The sequence below is a fragment of the Uranotaenia lowii genome, chromosome 3, assembly GCF_029784155.1.
Source record: "Uranotaenia lowii strain MFRU-FL chromosome 3, ASM2978415v1, whole genome shotgun sequence".
In the NCBI taxonomy this organism is placed as follows: domain Eukaryota; kingdom Metazoa; phylum Arthropoda; class Insecta; order Diptera; family Culicidae; genus Uranotaenia; species Uranotaenia lowii.
Genome location: NC_073693.1, coordinates 240,991,460 through 241,014,678, shown reverse-complemented (window position 1 = coordinate 241,014,678; position 23,219 = coordinate 240,991,460). Strand labels below are relative to the sequence as shown.

The window sequence follows — 23,219 nt, the reverse complement described above, 5'->3', positions numbered from 1 at the left end:
TTAAATTCGATTTTATAGTGTTCATTCGATTGTGAAAAAAATCTAAAGATTTTGGTTACTCCTCACATGCTATGTCATAAATAACGTTTTCTATATGATGCTTATGATATTTTATCTTTTGTTTTCTAATAGTTGCACTTTTAAAATGAAGTTACATGTTAAGTTTTACTTAAAAAGTGCTGGATTTCATATCTTTACATTTTCGAGCAATTTTTTAATGAAAGGTGTCATTTTCTCGAAGAATAAAAACCGCAAAATCTGACGAGGAAGGGCATCGAAAAATCTTATTTTATTTTACATGGGGGGGGGGGGGGGGGGACTGGAGGAGCCGAGGGAAAAGAGTCAGAAAATTTCAAATCGTGCTCACGTATTTAGTGAACGGTCCCTTATTGGGCCGGACCGCCGGAAAAAATGATGAATTGTGCTCGTTTACCAAATCAAAAAAACGGGTGAAGATTGATTTTCACTACAGTTCAAACTGTGATTGTCAATAAAAAATTTCCTAATTGCTAAGATCGTTTTAAACAATTTTGAAAAAAAAAATGCAATTATGCTGTATAGTAAGTTAGCAAGGTCACTCGTGTTGGGAAAAAGCGGTAGGAATTTCGAAAATTTTGCATGCGGAAATATTTTCGAGATCTTTGACCGTTGAATTTTTTACAACACTGTTTCTATTTCGACCGTATTAACGAGCCTATATTAAACAAAGAGACGAAATGTCACGACTGGAATTTTTGATTTCCTGTCAGTGTCATTCCAATCGAGCAAAACCAAGCAGTCTAAAGGCAGACTTCCAGCAGGGTTGTAAGCTCATTATTTCGAAAGGGATCAGATTGCACCTCTTTGGTTACTATAGTTACTTTAGATCGTATGTGATAGCATAGCATGCGAAAATAGAACACGTGTTGTAAAAAACTTGACGGCCGCAGATATTGAAAATGTTTTTACATGGTAAAGTTTTCAAAATGTGCTACAAGTGTCAAAATATCTACCACTTTTTCCCAAGACGAATGAACTTGCTCTTAAGGAAGGCTTCGACAAGGTGATGGTCTATCCTGCATGATGTTCAACGTGGCGCTAGAAGGTGTTATTCGACGAGCGGTTGGCGAAATGCGGGGCACGATTTTCAACAGATCCAGTCAACTTATCTGCTTTGCCGATGACATTGATATAGTCGGCAGATCATCTGCGGCGGTGGAGGAGATCTACCGCAAACTGAAACGCGAAGCAGGAAGGATTGGGTTGATGATTAATACGTCCAAGACGAAGTACATGCAGGCCTGCGGATCCGAGACCGACCGAACCCGCTTGTCCAGTAATAACAAGGTCACGATCGACGGCGACGAGCTGGAGATAGTCGAAGACTTTGTCTATCTCGGCTCACTGGTGACCGCAGACAATGACACCAGCCGTGAGATCCGGAGGCGAATTATCAGCGGAAGTCGTGCCTACTATGGACTCCACAAGCAACTGCGGTCGAGAAGACTTAGCCCTCGTACGAAGTGTAACCTGTATTTGATGCTCATTAGACCGGTTGTTCTCTACGGGCACGAGACATGGATATTGCTCGAGGAGGACCTGCGTACACTCGGAGTATTCGAGCGACGAGTGTTAAGAACCATCTTTGGCGGCGTACAGGAGAACGGAGTGTGGAGGCGAAGGATGAACCACGAGCTCGCGCGACTCTACGGCGAACCCAGTATCCAGAAGGTGGTGAAAGCTGGCCGGATACGCTGGGCGGGACATGTTGCGAGAATGCCGGACGACTGTCCCGCAAAACAGGTGTTCGCTACGAATCCGGTAGGAACAAGATGAGCGGGGGCGCAACGAGCGAGGTGGTTAGACCAAGTGGAGCGTGATCTGGCGAACGTGGGGTGCCCGAGAAATTGGAGAACGGTTGCCATGGACCGAGTGAATTTTAGGAATTATGTTCGTCAAGTTATGTCGTAAGACGGAATACTATGTAAATAATAAAATAATCTTAAGGAAAAGGAGGTGTAATGGCTTCCGCCATTTGTAGATAATTATCTTCAGAAGCGGTAGTCTAAGCTAAGTAACATTTCAACGACATTCTATGAGTTTCACATTTATAATGTTGTGAAATATGAATATTTCCACCTGAAATAAATTGTAATGGCAATTTTCCATTTCAATACTAAAAAACTTTATATTTTACTGGTCTTACTACTGCTGACAATGGTACTTTTAATTCAAAGCTATGCAACCAAGAAATGTGTTCTCAATTGTTGGAAATCTTATCTTTATTGTCTTTGCATTGCGTTTCAAATAGCTCAGTACAGCTAATTTCGATATATTTCAGTGTTTTTAATTTTTAAGAAAATCAACATCCGTTAGAGCATCGCATCTAAAGAGTATTCGAAAAAAAATGCAACATTTTGTTTTGTTAATAACTTTCGAATGCATAAATGGAAATTGATAAAATTTTCAGTGAAGCTGCTTAGTAATAAAATGTTTACATCTGCCAATTTTTGTGACATTCCTTTTTACTGAAGCTTGGCTTTCAAAACGTCTTGAAATTTTTAATTTACTCGAAGCTATGGCAAATTTAGCAGATTGTCCTCCTTCGTCAGAAGAACAATATATTTGACTTGTTATCACTCCATCTCTGTTTTCGAGTTATTGCCCTTTCCAAATCCAACCAAAACAGAGTGTCAACTTTGCAGGACCTATGGAGGTGTTATTAGGGAAAAAGGTCGAATTTGGAGGCAGCCTCCCAGCAACCATTTTTGTAGGTATATTTCTCAACAACTTTGTTATACGCCTCATATACATTATAGAATAATCGTATAAAACTCAACAAAAAACAGCATTTACCCACCAAAGTGGAGGCAATATACGTACATATTTTCAACTTCTGGCTAAAACGATAAGAGTTTACGATTTGGGAGATATTCGACACCGTATTCATATCCGATTTAAACCATTTAATCCGACTGTGTGTACCGATTTTTACGACCTTTTACTTGCGTTAGTTGAAATTACGATTCGCAGTCACGTTTTTAATGACTTGAGTTATCATTTTAATGCGATTTTATGTTTGCTGGACTTCTTCGTTTATTTAGCCATTCATTGTGTTAGTAGTTATGTAATACTGACTGATTTGCAGCTTTCACAGATCGTCAGCCACCTCAAGTGCTAGACATCAAATTTTCAATTGTTTCTCCTTTTTTATCTCCGGAACATCCAGGCGAGACTCGTCAACGAAAAGGTTTTGGCTGGAAACCTGCCAAGTGCCCGCTAAAGAGTTCTTTTTGCTGTCATTAGGTTATTTTTTTAAATATCTCCCCGCTAGCGATTCCAATATTTTAAGCACGATTTGACCACCGTATTTTGTTTATTTTAACGGGGAGTAACTTTTTTACCTAGCAGAAATGAAGTCAGGTCTGTTTATGAGTCAATTAGACGAGCTAGTGAAAAAAAAATCGAAGTTTTTGGTTTCATCCTTCATTCACCTTCACTTTATAAATAGTGAAATTTGAAATGAATTAATTAGCTCACTATTAGATCCTCTAGGACTCCATGAACGATTAACCATATGAATTTTGGTCGAATAGTTAATTTCCAGCTGTTTTAGGGTCTCCCACAAAGACACTCCTGAATTTTTCGCGATCCTTCCCAAAAAATTTCGTCAATGACCCTCTGTATAAGGTGATATCTCCAATACCATTTGACAGAATGTCCCAAAAATTTCCACATGTAACCAATACACTAGTATGTAACTTCACTGAAAATTTCATAAATTTCCATTCATGCATGCGGAAGTTATTCACAAAACAAAGTGAACTAACTTGTTTAAACAAGTTTCACCTTAACTTTATTATTGTTGTTTTGCGAAAAAAAAGTTTGCGTCATGATTTTTACTTAGTGTTACATTAACGACCAGCTCTGCTGATGACGTGAAAATAACCTAAAAGCCCCCCTCAAAATTCGTTGCTGATTCATGCATGCGGTCGTTCAATTCGGCTGTTCCTTCTCCAAGTAAACATTGATCTTGACCTGCGGTCGCGTTTCTGCTGCCGCCTCGAAAAAAGCCTGTTTCACTGCATTAGAGCGGTCTCTCTGTAATGACTAATAAAACAAGGTCAATGGATGATGATGCGTTCCTCTGACAGTGTTCTACTCGGCAGGCACTAGGTGTACCGGTGATCCTTCCCGGGTGCAATCTAATGAAGCATCGTATTTCAGTAGAGGAACAGCTAATTTACGCGCGAATGCGAGCGAGAGAGCATGCTCAACAAGCAAGCGAATGACCGCAGATCGAGTTGAGATTTGTTATCTATTACGATGACGCTCCTCCACTCACAATCAGAGCGTCTCACCCGATGCAGGTACTGAATGAACGCTCTAAGTTAGCTAGTTAGTACTCGGAATTGCCTCAAGCCGGCAAGCGAGATCAAACTGGCTGGAACGATCGAAAAGACGGATATCGCGGTGTTAGAATTTATTAGAATAGAACACACATCGGCTAATAATAACATTTTCTCACTAACTAAATGCCGCTGCGTGTACCGAAAGGTTGGAAAAACACGTGCATGCAATATTGAGATGGAGTACTTAGTAGAAATAGGCACTTGATTACTTTCAGTTCGTCGGCTTATCTTAACGGGCAGGAGGGGTAAACTAAATGTTTCAGATATGATCGCACAAATTTCCGTCGAATTTGGTTTATGCAAATGCCATTGTTTGAAATTGATTTATTATTCAAATTTGCATAACATATCTATTTACCAGTTCATGAAATTAAAATTTCTATCCAGTTCCAAATACTAGATTTTTCTCAATCTTTACAACCTATTCCCGGTATCATAAGTCTAACCATCTTAAAAAGTAAATCTAATATTAAATCAACTATTTTTTCTTTTTTTTCAGTCGAGTGACGTTACCGTTAACGGTTGAAGAAGTAAGTAAATAAAAAAAAAGTCTACATTAGATTTACAAACATTGTAAGTCACCCTTTCTCACTGTACCGGTTAACCAAATAACTGAATACTTTTAAAATCACTCTGTACAAATTTGAACATCTGGCTGTCGATCGATCGGAGAATTTGATTTACACATTTCCAGAGATAGCCGTCCGTAATCCACCTTCCTCTAGTAGTGAGCACAGCTGGTTGGAAGCCAGCGATGACATTATCAGCTGTAATCATTTCATACATTCACTTCCCTATTCCGCTTATCATTGCCGGTGAACACTGATAGTGACACTCTGACTGAAGCCATCAACTAAATCGATTTACAAGCACTAGCTAACGTCAAGCCAGGCAATACGAGACTCTCGATCAGCTGAGAGTTTGGATGTGTATTTTTCAGTGTGATTGGATGCTTATACCTAATTTTGGCATTCCATTTTCCCTGCCAGTTTGACAGACCTTATTGGAATAATTCAAATTGAGTTATTCTAATGTTTCTACCTCAAAATGTAACAGAATACTTTTAACTTTGAACTGGATACTAGAGCTGTTTCTTATCATCTTTTGTCAAAATTGGAATGAATGGGTTTGAAATTCAAAAGCTACTGAAAAGTGATAGAAATTATAGATAATAAACATTCGAATTTTTAGAAAGCGAAATATTTAAAATAAAGAAACAGATTTGAAACATAAAAATTCTGAAGTAAAAAAACATATTAATTACAAAAAAGAAACATATTTCCAAGAGGCAACTTAACACTAGAAGGACCGGCAAATTGAATATACCTATTCGGACCGCGACCAGTCAAAATGATTGGTAAAGGGAAATTTTTTTATATCATAATATTTTTAACTTTTTTCTGTTGAAATTATTTTGTTATTTATTCGATATCATTTTTATTATAAAATGGAAATATTTTTTCACCATGGGTGCACGGAATCACCTCATTTTCGCATAGTTGGCAAATGCGTGTATGTCAAAAAATCAATATTTCAAATAATTTTCAAAAAATTAAAACACATTATCAATTTAATTATAAAATCATGTTAAATGGCTATAGGTATTGCCCATGGGTGCACGGTTTCACTTCAATTTTGTTTTAGTAGATATTTTCTAGCATCCACCGCTCTGAAATTTTTCAACACGTTGCCTATAAATTATACCTGATATTGTAGGTTTTGAAGCATACTTTTTCTATAAGTAGAGCAATTCACCATGGGTGCACGGATTCACCGTCATTCATCCAAAATCAATTTTTTGGCATGCTAAAGGTAAAGAATAAAGACTTATATATATTCAAATGAAAAATTGTATTAAATACATGGTTTTTCACTATGAGTGCACGGATTCACTGTGTTTTAATCAAATATTGGGCTTTTTACAAATTTTTAAAAAGCATCTTTACAAGTCTTAACTTAACCAAAGTCGAAACCATGTTTTTCATGTTGAGACATAATGATTTAAATAACGATTTTTGTTTCAAGTTCCTTTTTTTCATTCCCGGAAAAAAATATTTTAATTATATCTTGAAATAATAAATTTATTTATTTATTATTAAAACAGGTTTTTGCAATCGTATATTTATCTGATAAGATCTGATCAACATCAAAGAAATTGGAAAACGGTTACCATGGACCGATTGAATTGTGGGAATTATATGCATCAAGTTATGTCGTGCGACGTAAAACAGTGAAAATAAAAATAATGAATCATCATTGTCAAATGTACACGTTGATTTGTTTTTCCTTAAAAGTTTTTTGATTGATCAATATTGCATTTCAAATACCGATCATATCTAACTCAAAAATATTTTGTGTTCTAAAGCAAGTTGAAAACTATTTATTTCTATATAATTTTCAACAGCAAATTTACAGCCAATCCGTGCACCCATGTTGAAATATCTTAGCGCCGATGAGGTTTATCAGATAGGCTGGCGCGAGTCTGGTCTAGGTATGCCAGGCGTACTGGGTTCGATTCCCGGTATCGACAGGAAAACACTTGGGTTCAAACCCCATAAGTTGCCGACAGGTAAGATGTGTTTCCTCTTATAATAAGAATGTTCAATCAGTTGCCAGCTGGTCAGGTATATACACAGGTGCCGGAATACCTGTAAGTGAACTTCCATTGGAAATTTGTCGAACCTAATAATCGAAGAATGCATGTGAATACATACTTATGCAGAAACTGCGGTGTATCCGTGCACCCATGGTGGATAACAAACATATGAAAAATATTCCGTGCACCCATGTTGAAATTTTATTTAAATTATTCAGTTTCATACACCCAAAATAATTTTCACTTAAAAAATAAGTGCCATCTGTAGTAAATTCTCGCCATACGTAATTTCATTTGAATATTAAGTGATGGGTCAAGTGAATTCACTTAAGTGACCGGTCAAGTGAATTACACTATGACGTTCGAGTGAAATTTATCTGAATTTCTAAGTAAGTTTCTAGGTAATTATCTCTCGCGTTTTTAAATAAAAGCACATTTATAGAATACTACTTCGATTTCAAATACTTACATTACGCTTTCGCCATAAATTTATGGATTGGAAAATTCCATCGTAATCCCGAGGCTACTGTTGTGTGTGTAGGATCGGTTACTGCGGCTAGTGCGACTTCTAAATCTTCCCTGCTGCAAACCAGAAAATCTGTCCAAACCAACCCACAAGCTGAAACATGAAAACACCTTTAAATAACTTTTTCTCGCATCACGTTTAACACAAACTACCGCCAAAATCGCCTAGTAAAGAATTGGGAAAATCCAAATCCAGCATAAGCATATATTTATCACCTAAAACTACTCGATTTCTCCAATGGACATGTATTAAAAGTAACATAACTTTTACAAATCTTGATGAAATTTCGCCAAATTTTGACAGAAAGTTTGATTATAGTTGAGCAACAAAACGGACTAAAAAAATTGGGAGTCAAGTGCTTGAAGCGCCACACAGCGGTCAATCCGAGAACTTTTTCTACAAATTCTCATGACTTCGCATCGAAAATCAATAATTTCTTTACGAATGACACACTCCTGCCCACCATAAATCAACTAAGGTTCATTGTCTTGAATGTAGATTGCAAATGGAACCAAAAGCAAGCGAAAAAAAATTATCTTGTTTGAGTTATAGGGTTGTGAATTTTACCAGTCATTTTGACTGGTCACGGTCCGAGTGTCCATGGCGAAATTTTCCTTGCTTATTAAAAGAGCTAGTGAAATAAAAAATACACAGTTTTGTAAAGATTCAAAATTCATGAAAAGTCGTATTTTTGCGAATTTTTAGAGCGTATTGTTTAAAAGATATTTAACGAACAAAGTGTCCAACCAGTCATTTTGTCTGGTGCGGTCTTTCTAGTGTTAATGAAAGAATAAAGGGTCGGGATTCGACAGAGACTCTTGACCTTTATGTGCGAATATTTTCATCGAGAAACGATTCCTTTAATGTTTATGAACCAGCATTAGAGTGTCCATTTTCCGGTCGTTTTTCCGTTTCCGGAAATCTGATGGCCAATTTCCCGGGAAATATTGGAAAATATGTAAAATAAATATATTTACTTTAATTGAAATACAACTGATTGAAGCTTTGCTGCATGCAATCTCAAATGTTTTATTTATAAAATTTTAAAATCTGAATTCTTTTACTCTTTGATATACAATCAACTATGATTAAAAAAAACAATCAAAATATTGTATAAATTTAACTATGCAAAAGCAGAAAGCATTCACGCAGTTTATTGGTCATAATACTGATCAAGTAATTGTTGAAAAATTTTTTTTATTTATTTCGCCAAACATCGTAGGCTACATATATATTCTTAAAACTAGTAATACAATCTTAATATTACTTTAAATACTACAATATTAGGTTCTTAAGTGCCTGTTGCCGTAAAAAGCAGTTTTTAGCTGCTGTTTAGACATAGTGAAATCTATGTTCTGGTAGTTTTTATTATAATTCTACATTAGACTATTGATTGGACTATTTTTACCATAATCAGTTCGAGCAGAGGTTAAAATAAACAGATTTCTGGTTCTCAACTGGCGACTCGGACAATAAAAGTTTAACTGATTTAGTAGATAAGTAGAATGAACACGCTGATTAATTATGTCGTTTACAAAGGAGATTGCAGCAAATTCTCTTCTAACACTTAATGGTTCAATATTTATCAGTAAACAGCGTGATTCGTAGCTTGGTAATTGGCTCTGAGACCTGTCAGATTTCGTAAAGCAAATAGAACAAATTGTTTCTGAATGGATTCTGAACGGTTTTATGTGAAATTTGAAAGGGGGACCACACAACGCTACAGTACTCAAGTATGGATCGGACATAAGCTGTGTACAATGTTTTTACTGTATATGGGTCTTGAAAATTATAACTAAAACGTTTTATAAAGCCAAGCATACTATTTGATTTTTGAATTACTGAGTTATAGTGATCTACAAAGGTAAGTTTTGAGTCCAATATAATACCTAGATCTCTTATCTTATTGATTCTCTCCACAGGCTCATTTCCTAATGTAACAATTTCATATGACGGATATTTTTTCCTTGTAAATACAATATGTGAACATTTTTTCACGTTTAGTTCAAGAAGACTTTTACTGCACCATTTGTTAAAAATATTCATTTCATTTTGAAACACCCTGAAATCTTCTTCGTTATTGACTATCATATAAAGCTTCATATCGTCTGCATATATAAGCACGTTTAGCTGGTTCAGCAAATAAGTAATGTCATTGACGTATAAGATAAATAATAAGGGACCGAGATGGGAGCCTTGAGGCACACCAGATGTAACGGAGATGCTTTTCGAAAGTGAACCATTGAATCTAACAATTTGTGTACGGTTTGTCAAAAACGGCTCAATCCATTTCAGCAGTTGTGCACTGAATCCGTTTTTATGTAGTTTAAAAATTAACAAAGGGATGTCGATTCTATCAAAACCTTTACTGAAGTCCGTGTATAGAGCCTGAACGGAAATTCCTTGATCCATGGAGTGGATATTATAAGAAACGAATTCAAGTAAATTAGTCGCTGTAGATCTTCTTTTAACAAATCCATGTTGCTTTTCAGTTATGAGTGTTTTTATTTGTTTATATATTTTTTGATTCACTATTGCTTCAAAAAGTTTCGGTATGCACGATAAGATTGCTATACCCCGGTAGTTAATTTTAATAAGAATAATAACAAATTTAAAGTTCCGTGTACACTCAAAAGGAAAACATAGTAAAATGTGCAAATCCGTGGTATAAATGAACAACACGCAATGGATACTGATACAAAATAATATCTTACATTCAAACGATTAAAGCTCAGCCCGGCCTATACATGATTTTCTATATATTTTGACGAATCTTTAGTTCAAATGACTGAACCACTACTAAAGTTATTCATTGTTTTGTATTGGAAAGGTAAACAATTTTTTTTCTTAAACATACATACCTTTGGATTTGTACAAGAATATATATCTGCATTCAGAAAATAACTAAATATTTTCCTGCAATCTGAGAATTTTAAGTTTTTCAAGATAAATCCCCATTCAAGCTGACAAGCTGATTTGATATTATGTTTCGATGTATTTTTTTTTTAATATTTCTATACAAACTATACAATTTTGTTCTAGAATTCTAGAAAATTCCAAAGTGGCTGAAAAGCACTACATTATAGTCAAGATCAATAAGCCGAACTTATTTTTTGCAAAATTGTTGAAATTGTGGAGCAAAACAACGATTAGATGCCAATTTCGTAACATTCGTTTTAAAAAATCATGAAAACCTGTCAATTTGATACGAAAAGACTACGTGTTAAGAGACGCCGAAGTATTTGTCATGATTTCTAACAGGTTGACAAGTTTTGGGATATAATTGTTAGAAATTAGATTCCCTTTACCTTGATTTTTTTATTCACCATGATGTTATATTAAAAAAAAAAACGAGTATAATAAATGGGAAAATCATCATTTACAACCAGGAAAAACCCGGGGGAAAACCGGGAAAAATTTTAGAATTTCAAAACAAAAAATCGCTAACCATGTCAAATGAAATAAAGCGTTTTGCAAAGACTGCAAAAGCTTGAATAACCTATGAGAGAATCAACTTTTTAGCTTCAACAATCTTTTATTCGTTCTTCATTTAATATGTAATGCGAAAAAAAAAAATCAATCGTTCTTGAATAAGAGTTCAGATATGACGTATTATGAGCCATAAAAATTGTAACTGTGCCCTTTTGCATATATGTTTAAAAAATTGTAGTTTTTGTTTGATGGAAAAAGATTGAAGATAAGAATTCAAATGTCTTAAACTCGCTCTACACTAAAACACTGCGAAATGTTCATTAAAGAGATCGACACATTGTCAAAAAGCTTTTTTATGTATGACTACATTATCAAAATATATCTATTTGAAGATTTGTGTTGAACTCACTGAAATTTGGAATAATTTAAAAATCAAGTCATAAAAAATATTTGTCGGAAATTTCCGGGAGTGAAAACTGGATTCCTGGGAATCGGGAATTCCCGAGACGGACACTCTAACCAGCATCTACAGTTTCCAATTCAAGAAATAAATTTCAGTCAATCATATTCGGTCGAGAGTATAAATAACACAAGATTCAATTTTTGTTGTTTTCTTCTCATATCGCTCAGTTCGGTCTGGTCGAAGCCCGGTCCAATATAGAAAAGCAGAGGAAATAAAAAAAGAGAAAATATAAAAGGAAAGAAAATTAAAGAGGAGATAGATAAGAGACGAGAGAAATAAGAGAGGAGAGAAATAAGAGAGGAGAGATAATAAAAGAGGAGAGAAAAGAAAAGAGGAGAGAAAATAAAAGAGGGGAGAAAATATAAGAGGAGAGGAAATGAAGGAGCAGGGAAAATAAATGAAGAAAAACCCTTAGAAAATTGAAAACAGAAGAAAATATAATATCAAAGAGAAGAGAAAATAAAAGAGAAGGGAGAAAAAACTGAAAGACAATTAAATAGGAGAGACAATCATAAAGGAGAGAAAATAAAAGAGAAGAGGAAATTAAAAAGGAGATAGATAAAAGATGAGAGAAAATAATAAAAGATAGTAAATTAAAACATAAAAATGAAGAAAATTTAAAACGGAAAATAAGTATAAATAGAAGTAGGAAACAAAGATATAAAAGGGAAAACAAAAATAAAAAGAGGAAACCAAATAAAAAAAGAGGAAACCATAATTAAAAGGGAAACAAAATTGGAAAAAGATGGAACAAAAGTAAAAAAAAAAAACAAAAATAAAAAGGAGGACATAAAAAAGAGGAAAAAAAGAAGAAACAAATTGCAAAAAATAATCAAAAGGAAGGCAAAATGGAAAAAAATATAAAAAAAAAACCATCAAAAAAGGAAAAATAATAGTGTGTGCAATGAAATTTTTGTGCCCTTGTCAATACAATTATTCATTGTAAGTTATATTACTCGGAAAAAATTTTTTGTTTACCAATAGAGTGTATAGTATATAGTTTAGGTAAAACATATTGAGGATTTGTTTTTTTATGGAAATAAAACTACATAAAAGTTGTGTAAAGATGAAGTACAAAGAGTACAAATGCCGCTAAAAGCGCTCCGTCTCGAATGGGAAAAAAGAAGGAAAAAAATAGAAAATGAGAAACAACAAATATAAAATGAAAAAAAATGTAAAAAGTTATGAAAAAAGTAAAACGCTAAAACAGGAAAATATTAAAAAAAAAGCTTAAAAAATGAAAATAAAACGAAATACAATATTCAACGGAGAAAAACTAACAAAAAAATAGAGAAAGGTTGGAAAGGGGATAGAATAAAAAAGGATAAAATAAATAGAGCCGAAAAATCGAACAAAAAGGAAAGCATAGGTAAACATGAATAGACAATGTTGTTCAGTGGAAAATTTCCTTTAGAGAATTTATAAATTGGCACAAAAACCATTAGCAGGCTGGGTTGCACAGAAGAAACAAAAATGATGATGATTTTTCAGTACAAAATATTCAATTTTCCCATACAAACCTAAAAGTTCAAATTTACTCATGTGAACGTTACTTAAAAATTCTGCAAAAAAAATTATGGATGACTTCAAACCAAAACGAAGCTTTTTAGACTCCAGGGTTTGAGAAATTCAAAAATGACCCCAAATCGACTCAGTCTAATAAGACATACACATACACAAAATACATTCATTACATGACAGTTCACACGAAGCTATGGTGTCGAGCAAATAACACGAAATTTGGCACCAACAAGTATTTGAGTACAAGAAATATTTCTATGAATATTAAGTACTCACCCCTCCATGCTATGGAAAGATAGAAAGGGCAAATGGGACTCTCTTACGTGTTTTTGAATAACTCGACTAACAAGCTAACCAAGCAAATGGAACCAAATTTGGCTTGAGATGGTATTTCAATACGAGAAATATTTCTATAATTATTTGAAACCATTCCTTCCTTCCATTCCTTCCTAGGAGCATAGGATTAACGATATAGAAAGGAGAGAGAAGGGCTTCCATACATTTTTTGCATAACCCGAGAATTCATCTAACAAATGGACAAAATTTGACGTGGGAAATTATTTTGATATGATTCTATGATTATTTGGGACACCACCTTTCTTCCGGTGAGCAGAAACATTGGATGAGAGAATGATGGCCCAATACAATTTTGTTTGCATAAGTTCTTAATTTATGTTTACGGAGCCAGCAAATGCAATCAATCAATAAGGTAAGAAAGAAAAGGGTTTCATATAAATTTGGTTGTAAAGCTCAACAACTGTGATTAAATTTTATATTACAGGGGTTTTGGGTACGAAAATAAATGGGTATGAAAATTATTTACTTCATTCCAGCAGTGGAGGATGGGAAGAAAGAACATGAGGGCTCCCTTATCATTTTTTTTTGCATAAATCAAGAATATATCAAGCAAAGGGACCATATATTGTAAGTTATGTTGTTTTCATATGAATAATTTGGGACCGCGGCGAAGTCAACAGAAAAAATTAGCCCTTTTTCATATTTTATTTGACATAACTCGAGAACTCTTATCATTCAAATGGAGCCAAATGTGGCATGTGAAATCATTCAGATGTTATAGTTCTTGAGCCCTTTCCGCATTGGAAGGGTGGGGAATTTATATCAATCAATAAATTTATTTAAAAAACTTTTGAAGCTTATATAAACAGATTAAAAATTTCGTTTCTTTGAAACAAATTAAAATTTCAAGTTTCAGAAAATTAGTTTCAGTCTTTTTTGTATTACAATTCGAGATTCCAGCTGCATCTCTATTCTATAGCGGTTGCTTTTGTTTTTTGTTGTAATTTGATTTAAAATAATGCTAACAAAACAATTGAAATTTGAAAAATTATAAGGAAAATTCATTTATTTTTGAAACGTGCAGCAAAGCACACCGGATCAGCTTGTAAGAACAAAAAAAAAGGATCCACAAAAAAGGACTCAAATCTAAGTTGTTTACAGGTTGAACAAGGTTTTCAAAGGTTGCAAAAAGGAACAAATTACCTACAGCAATGCCTCATTTAGCTATAATCCTCTAATGGCTGCTGGTTTTAGTTTTCCAAATAGCAACAGTCAATTGTAAACGAACGATATGATACTATAACTGGTGGCTTCTAAAGTAGGTATCGGTATTTACATACCATGACGTGGGTTATCTTATCAAGGGCTTTCGAGTGCCGAAGCTTCGTTTTCCACCATGATTTACGATTACGTGTGTTTCCAATTCCCTCCATTATCATTTCATTAGAATGTCTGGCCGGACGAACAGAAAACGACGACGATGACGACGGCAAAACGTGGGTGAGGCTACACAGCCCCAAGTAGTAGTGGTTAATGTGTATTGTCTTCCATTTTTTCGTTATTAGTTTGCAACCTATTGATTGATAACGTTGCAATGTGTTGATGCACAGCTGTATGACGTCAAACTAAAGAAGTGATTATTAACAAATCAGCAAAAATCATTTACAATATCCATTCAGTTATAACTTCTTGATTAAATAATACATTTCAGAATTGTTTCTTAGTTTTAACAATGGGATGAATGTAAAATTCATGCCCTTTGAAGATGTTGGAATGAACATAGAGTGAAACGGAAATGCTCGGGACGAGGTTGACTCCTACTTAATTTTATAAAACAAATCGCGTTCCATTTCAAACAGAAGAATGACGGACGGTGGCATGTTTTATTCCAATAACAAAAATGATCATTATGTTTATTCCGCTGAAAGTCTTGAGAACATGAAAATGACAGCCTTTTGATGTTGTTTCACGATAATAAGCAGGAACCCCGCCTTCTCTTGTTAGAATACCATCTAGGCAAATTTCACCACGTTTTTCGTAATGCAGTCGTAAACTTTCACATTAAGGAGTGTTTGAATCAATGCAGAATTGTAATTAGGGCGCCCCTTTCAACGGTTCAAGTTTCCATTTCATACTTTTTCTCACATCTCATAACCAATATTATTTGACCGATAAAAAAGTACAAAAATCAAAGTTGAACTGTTTCATAAGGTTATTTCTTTCAGACGCTCAATGACTGTTCCCGAATTTCCGATTCACTGTTACTAGGGAAATTTGTCATTATGGATGGTCAGCAATCAATATGTGCAGTGTAGGTTTTTTTTACGTAAGTAAAATGGAAATTTAACCAGCTGCCGATGAACACATGTGCATCTAAAATTAACTACTTGAGTGGAACACTTGTGTTTGAATTAAAAAAATGTAAGCAATTCACATGCGGATTGTCGATCCAATTCAAATAACTATATAAAAAATCAGGATGTATTTTACAGTAAATTTCTTTGTGATTGTTTAAAAGTGATTGTGAAAGTGAAAGTTTGCATTTCAAATTTATGTTGCCTTCTATTCTCTTTACAATATGGAATTTCAAATAAAAACTCAGAAATAATTTGTAAAAATCTGCAATTTGACTTATTTGACGAACGCAGCAAATATAAAGTTTAGGGCATAATGACTTAGAATTATAATGTTTGTTGTGATGGTTACTTTTTTTCTATATTGTTCTAATAGACTGAGTCGATTTGGTTTCTCAAACCCTAGGGGCTAAAAAGCATCTTTCTTTCCCATGGTGGCACAGGTGATCCACAACTTTGCACAGCTCGCATTTGAACCGGGCGCTTTGGATCAACACCATTTTTTCACCAAATGTGTAGATATGAATGAAGAAATATTGCACGAAATTTGAAGAAAATCGATTCGCTAGGTTTAGCTTGGCAGATCAAAAGCAGCAAAAAACTCAGATTTTTTCGAATTTAAATCAAGTTGTCATTTGTTGTTCAACAACTTGACAAGTTTTTATTAAATTTCATTCAAATCCCGCTTTTTCCTCAAAATGTCCCGCTTTTTTTCTTGGAAAACTTTTACAAAGTTCACTAACTTACACTTGAAAAAATCAAACTTTAGCCTCAATTTCAATTCATTGGTTCAACACAGAAAAGGTTTCAAAAACTTTTTTTTTCTCAAAATAGGCAGCATTTTTCATATTTCATATAAGGCATTACTGAAAGAATCTAATGTTCTTAGCTTTACAGAAAGATTCTGATTCAGTATGGAGAAAAAAACGTGAAGGTTGCTTTCAAATGATTGAAGATTTTTCGCCGGAATTTAATAATTAGTATATAATGATGAAAGTTTTCTTGAGTTTTCAAATGTTTAAAACAAATTTGAAATATTTTTGTAACTACAGAATGGTTTTATACACGGTATCAAATACTCCATTGATTTGTAGGGCTTATATTTTAAATGTATACACATTTTCTCTTGAATAACGTGTTAATTCGCGAGAAACGTGAAAATTAAACGTGTTTATGACAAAAACCAGGGAAAACAGAAGTCATGTAAGAAAAAACTGAACAAAATCAATCCGCGTGAGAAAAAACCTCAGTGTACAATGAACAACTTTGGATGATGCTTGGTTATACAATTAATCTGTTTTTATTTTTTTAAAGGAAAAAAAGATGTTTTAAAGAGTTTTTTAAATGTCCCGCTTTTTTCGGCTGTGTCCCGCTTTTTTTATCGTGAAATGTCCCGCTTTTTTCTGAAGTATCTGGCAAGCCTATTCTATATATATAAAACAGGGAGAGAGACAGACCATACAGAAATGTACGAACACGCCAAGGAATATTTAAATAAGGTAGTGCCGAGAGCCATATTGGATTTTTTTTGTGACGTCACAAAAACGATTGTATCGAAAATTTATATGAGAATGTTAGGAATTTCGAAGAAAAACACATTTTAGAACGAAAATGAATTCCAATTTCATTTCGATTATGTTGTAAGGCCTCTATTTCACTATGTTATGAAGTTTTTTGTTCCGTTGAAGATTGCATTATGTTTTTTTTCTTATTTTATTAATGAATGCAACGTCGCCTTTAAGATAAAACGTGCAAAAATGAAGAAAAATCAGCTTTTAAAAGGTCTAGTTAGTAGATATTGGGTGTTCAACTGATTGTCATGATTTTAATTCAACTGGTTTACCATGTTCAATTCTTATGTGGAACAATTAACATCAATAAACGATTGTTGAATCAGTTTACTAAAACGCCAATAAAAGATTGTTGTTTTGTATAAAAATTTGTGTTTTGATCACTTTATTGCAATGAGGAGCTTAAACTGTACTGATTTGAACATTTTCATGTAAGACTTTGAAATAATTTTAAAGTTTTGCAAATTTCAATGGGGAAAATGCACCATTTTTTCTAACTTCGATGGTCTATTTTATAGAAAAATTATTCGGAAATGCAACTTTTTTGTTCCGATCTTGAAGAGCAAGAATCCTTCTACAATACCATGTTATCAAAGTGGAAAATTTTCAGCAGATTCTTCGAATTATCAACGAAAAAGATAAGTTTCCTAGTAAATTAACAAATTTTGCGTGATTGTGACGTCTCAGCCTGTACCAATACTAGAGAAGGGCTGCCTTGGCACTACCTTCTTTAAATATTCCTTGCGAACACGCAAAACTCTTCACTGGATCATCCGATTTGCATGCGATTTTTTTTGTTGTGTTCGTCTTTACGCGAAGAATAACACAACGGAGAGATAATTTCGAAAATGTTTTTGTGGAATTCGAAAATTATTTTTAGTTTTTATTCGTATCAAATAAAAATCATGGCACCCAATTTCCATTTTTTTTTTATTCGAATCACCCAGAGTAGGAAGGCGCCAAAAGCAATCAAGATGTTCATCCATCTCTCTATAGGAAGTTATGGCGCCCATTTTCGTTGCAAGTGTACTTTTCACGTGGCACCAGTAAAATGGATACTTTGATGTGATTTTTCCTATGGGATTCCGCAACTACGGAGCATAGCAAAGCCTGTACGAAGAATATTGACAAAATTTGTAATTTTTTGCATCAGAATCAAGGCAATTCTAATATTTTTTTTAGATGTTTGTTCGTTCACCGTTAATTTTTTTTGAAATGTCATATTCTTTTAGCAACTCAACCAATATGGCTTTAAAATTTCCAATAGACTCAAAACAACTTAATGAGATTGAATTGAAACATGTCATTATCAAATCATTTTTGATGAGTTTTGATAACACCAATAGAAAGTCATATAACTGGTAAAAGATCACCTTAATTTATATTTTGTTGATTTTCTCCAGTTAGTTTGAGAATTGAAGGTTATCAATTTTGTGATTCCAAGTAAATTGAATCATTACATAAAACGGATTGGAGGATCGGGAAAAATTGGAAAATCCACACTACTTTCATGCTCAGTGGTTAAACGGAACTTTTGAAAATTTTAGCTATATAGGACTTTATCTTGATATTAGATCCAACTCTCAGTCTCAAAAGTCAGAACAAAGGATCGTAATCAATAATATCATCAATTACTTAAAACTGAGTCGAAAATGACCGAAAATTGCGTTACGTAATATTTGAACAGCCCCTAAGCAGTTTTTCACCTAGCAGGATCGGGAAGTCTTGATTTATTCGAGGACGTTATGCAGGATGGTGTTGAAGCTATCTGCAAAAAAGGTGCTGGTCGTTCGGCAGGAGGTATATGGAAAATAGGAGTCCAAGGGGGTCTGAGGTTAAATTGTCGAGGATGCAAAACTGATGAAAATAATGAAACCTTAGAATGGCACAATCATTCAGCTAAGTAATTATAATTAAACAAAAAACCAAAATCAATATTAAAAAACGATACCCAGTACATTTTTTGAGAGAAAAGAGAACTGATATTTTAAGAGTACATTTAAACAGTTAAATTTTGTCATAGATGTACATGTTGAAATGGTGTCGTGGTAGCGATTCATACTCTCTCGCTGCCGGTCACAGGGAAGAGTCTTGCTAATTTTTTTTACAACTGGATGGATTTTTTTACAACTGGTGAAATTGAACCAACTACGATATTGATGGCTGAACGTGGCCAAGGATGACACCTTCAAGAGCTCAACCTTGCTAAAAAATTGTTCAGAATAAGAGGATGGTGATATGATTAACAACTCATTGATTTGATTCTAAAATCTTAATTTTGATTTCAAAATTTTAATTTTTAATGAGAAATCTGAATACATTGAACATAAGTTCTATATTTGAATTATGAATATGTCTTCCTAATCTGAAGCTGAATCTGAATCTAGGATTGGGTTTTAGAGGGTTGATATGACTTCTCAGGCTTAATTCTGATTCTGAATTGTAAGATCAGTTAACCACCGTTAGTTGATTTTTGTAAATTTATTTTTGGCATATCGGTGAAATGTATATTCTTGGAGAAAGAATATTGAAATATTGAATTAAAAATTGATAAAGATGGATTGATAAAGATGGATAGAAAAGTCCATGAGGAGAAAATTCACAGATGTTGAAAAGAGCGAAAGAGCATTTTTGCGAGGAAAACTTATTAACGTACACCATACTTTGCCCCGCAACATTTCATTATATAAGAGAAGTAGGACCGGAATAGAGGTGGCACTACCTTAACCTATACAATGAAATCTGGTTGGTCCGAAGCTTACATGTGGTTAAAGGACGGGCTATACGGTCCGGAGTGTACGTGTTCCGGAGTATACCTTAGTTCAGAAAACTTAAAACTAAAAGGTAATAAAATATCTGAATTTGTATTCTTTATCGACGCCTAGTTCGGCTTCACCGCGCTTATGGCGGACTTAATTTATTAATCTGACTTCTAAAAAGAATGGTGAATTCTAAATTTGACCTATGAATTTAAATTCGGAATTTGTATATCTAAACCTACCTATTCTAATCATTAAATTCAGAATATAAGTTTTAAATCTGAGTTCTGAATTTACATTTATAAATTTATGTTTAAGAATGAATGGGATATAAATACTGACTGATATTTTGCTGATAAACGTGTAATAGTGTAGACATTTCTACGAGTCAAATGCCATGACTCGCGGAATTTGGTTTTGTCGCCCTAACTTCAGGAATCTCTTCAGGAAAGTCAAGTTATTTTAGATGAGATCCCGGTACTTGGACCTCATCCAAAATAATCACAGCTCTTTTCAGCTAGCAATTCTAGTCTGGAGAGATGAAATTTAGCAAGTCGCGTCACGTGATTCTCAAAATAAGACCCAGTGCTACCCCTACTGAGTTTTAAACTACAGTTTTTATCTATTTTTCTGTAACTTTGTGAAAATTTACTAAATTAATTTCTTCCCTCTTTAAAGTTTAAGTAAAAGTGACAAAAACCCGCCTTTCCTTTATCGTAGAGAATATGATGAAGGAACGACACGATGATCAATCAACTCCAATTTAATTGTATTCACTAAGCGCCGTTTTTTTCTCTCCTTTCTCCCGTTTTCCAGTATCAAGTCGCACAGCTGTACTCGGTGGCGGAGGTGTCCAAGAATGAAACCGGCGGCGGCGAGGGCATCGAAGTGCTAAAGAATGAACCCTTCACCAACTTCCCACTACTCGGTAGGTTCATCGTCATCGAAACCCGTCAACGTGTTGTGTTATGTCATCGAGAATTTACACCAATCAGATCAATAATTGTGTTTTGTCCTACTTTCGCCCATTTTACCCACCCACGCACATACACACCAACTTTTTTCTGTCCCCGGTGTTTTGGTTTCCGTCAGGCGGCCAATACTCGTCCGGCCAGTATACCTACAAAATCTACCACCTGGCGTCAAAAGTGCCGGCCTTCATCCGGTTACTGGCACCCAAGGGGTCCCTGGAAGTGCACGAGGAAGCCTGGAATGCATATCCCTACTGCCGGACAGTCATAACCGTATGTATAGCAACAGTCAGCAAAAACTTACCAACGAAAAAAGACAATAATCATAAATCTCCTCCCTGTGTCCGGAGGCACAACTTTTCCAAACCACACGTAATCATGGAAGTTCAGTTTTCAGCGGCTAGTTCAGTTTCGGGATCCAAAGGGTCCTTTCCAGGAATCGAGAATGGGTGAATGGGTAGACAGACAGGAATGTTGCCTTTTTGACACTTTTGTTGAATGAAATCAAAACGCAGCAAAAATTTTGTTTGGGGAAGGGGCTTCGACCCACTCTCGAAATATCAAATACATGTGTGCCTAAAACTAACAAATCGGGCCGGAGGGTGGGAGCTGCCCTAAACTGCACTTAATCTTATCTCAAACATGCAGTTGGAATGTTCAAACGTATGGAAAATATTGCAGTGGAACAGTCAATAAATAAATGCCTGTTCCGAGTGGCATCGGGACGTTTGCATGGAACATTTGTTACGGGTACAAAACGAGTGTAAACATGGGAAAAATTCTGAGTGTAAATAATTTACATCTGGAGTTCTATTTAATTTTTTGTTACTATCAGTTTCAATACTCGAGAGAAAAAAAGTAATAGAATAAATTTTAGACTATTTCTTTTCAATAACAACTTTCTTGAATTGCTTCTACCCTTAAAGTTCAAATTAAAAGGTACAACGTAAAAGTAAGTGCCACAACGTGCCAATAAAATAGTACATAGTGCTCCCGGTGTATGGGTATGGATAAATGACTCGGAAGTAATAAGTTACCAAGGTTCGAAAGTGCAAACCGACTGATAATGGCCGTAAATAACATCCGGGATGTAAGTTGAGTAATGTTTTTTTTCTTACTTTCGTTGAAATTCATGAAACAAGCTTTTCCGAGAAAAAAGTTTTTGTTGAAACATTTAATGTGGGTTTTTTCCTGTCTTTAACGTCTTTATATAGAAAATTTGCTAATCTTGCAAATGGAACATGTTCTGAGTCGTCAAATTTGAACGTTTTTTTAAAGGTTTACTTCAAAACAACTACTTCGACCTAGATTAGGAATCCTTCAGTCAGTGTTCCGTTTTTTTGTCTCATAATTTTATCATCGAAGAACCATATTTTTTCTTCAGAAAAATTTGATTCCGTTTTGAATGCTAGAAGGTTGCCAGAATTTTCCCCGCATGTATCCAGGTCGGGAATATCCGGGCATTTGATCTCGAAACATTCATCGCAAAATCTGGGCAAATTTGGTCAAAATCCAGGTATAAGTCAACAAAAATGAAGAACACCACTTGAAACATTTTTTTTCTTCGAAACACTTCAGTAGATTGTAAATCGTATTTTACGCCTCTAGAAAATCATTCATGGTAACCCGATCAGGAGGGAAAATCAAAACTATATCAAGATGAGATATTTTGATACTCGTTTTTTCCTATCTAAATGAGTTATATTTTAGTATTCGTAGGATGTTAAAATATCTCAAATTATATAAAAAAACTACACGATCATAGCTAAATTATATCAGCTTTTGATATGCTCCTATCAGTATTTTATTTCGTCCAGATAGCATAGTTTGATATTTCGATCAGAAGAGCATATCAAAATCGTTACTCAAACAATTTTATCAAACGCACTTTTGAGAGCTTCCCGCTCAGGAGGGAAAAACTAAATTATATCAAGATGAGATATTTTGATACTAATTTTTTCCTATCTAAATGAGTTATTATTCAGTACTCGTAGAATGTTAAAATATCTAAAATTATATCAAAAAATCTATGCGATCATAGCTAATTTATATCAATTTTAGATATGCTCCTTTCAAGATTATATCTCATTCAGATAGCATAGTTTGATATTGGACAGAACAAAACCTATTAAAATTATAACTTATCAAGATGTGAGTTGTTCGAGAAATTTTTTTAGTGGAATGTCAATAAACCATATTATATGCTAAAACCATGCACCATTTTTGGTTTCTCAAAAATTGGATTCAATTTTATGGATCTGTTGCCCTTGCCCATTTCACGGTTTGGGCCGTTGACTTCGATGTCCGTGTTTCAGAAAAAGTTGTACGTATATCAAAA

The 23,219-nt window shown here is 34.3% G+C and overlaps 1 protein-coding gene across 1 annotated transcript in view; it reads left to right on the top strand.

The window, feature by feature from the left end:
- LOC129753228 (phosphatidylinositol transfer protein alpha isoform) overlaps positions 1-23,219 on the top strand; it is a 76,501-nt gene that overhangs the window by 29,156 nt on the left and 24,126 nt on the right. The window contains exons 3-5 of the mRNA XM_055749027.1: positions 4,891-4,921; positions 20,727-20,838; positions 21,003-21,154. Of these exons, the coding sequence (XP_055605002.1) occupies positions 4,891-4,921; positions 20,727-20,838; positions 21,003-21,154 (295 nt within the window). The remainder of the gene's footprint in view (positions 1-4,890; positions 4,922-20,726; positions 20,839-21,002; positions 21,155-23,219) is intronic.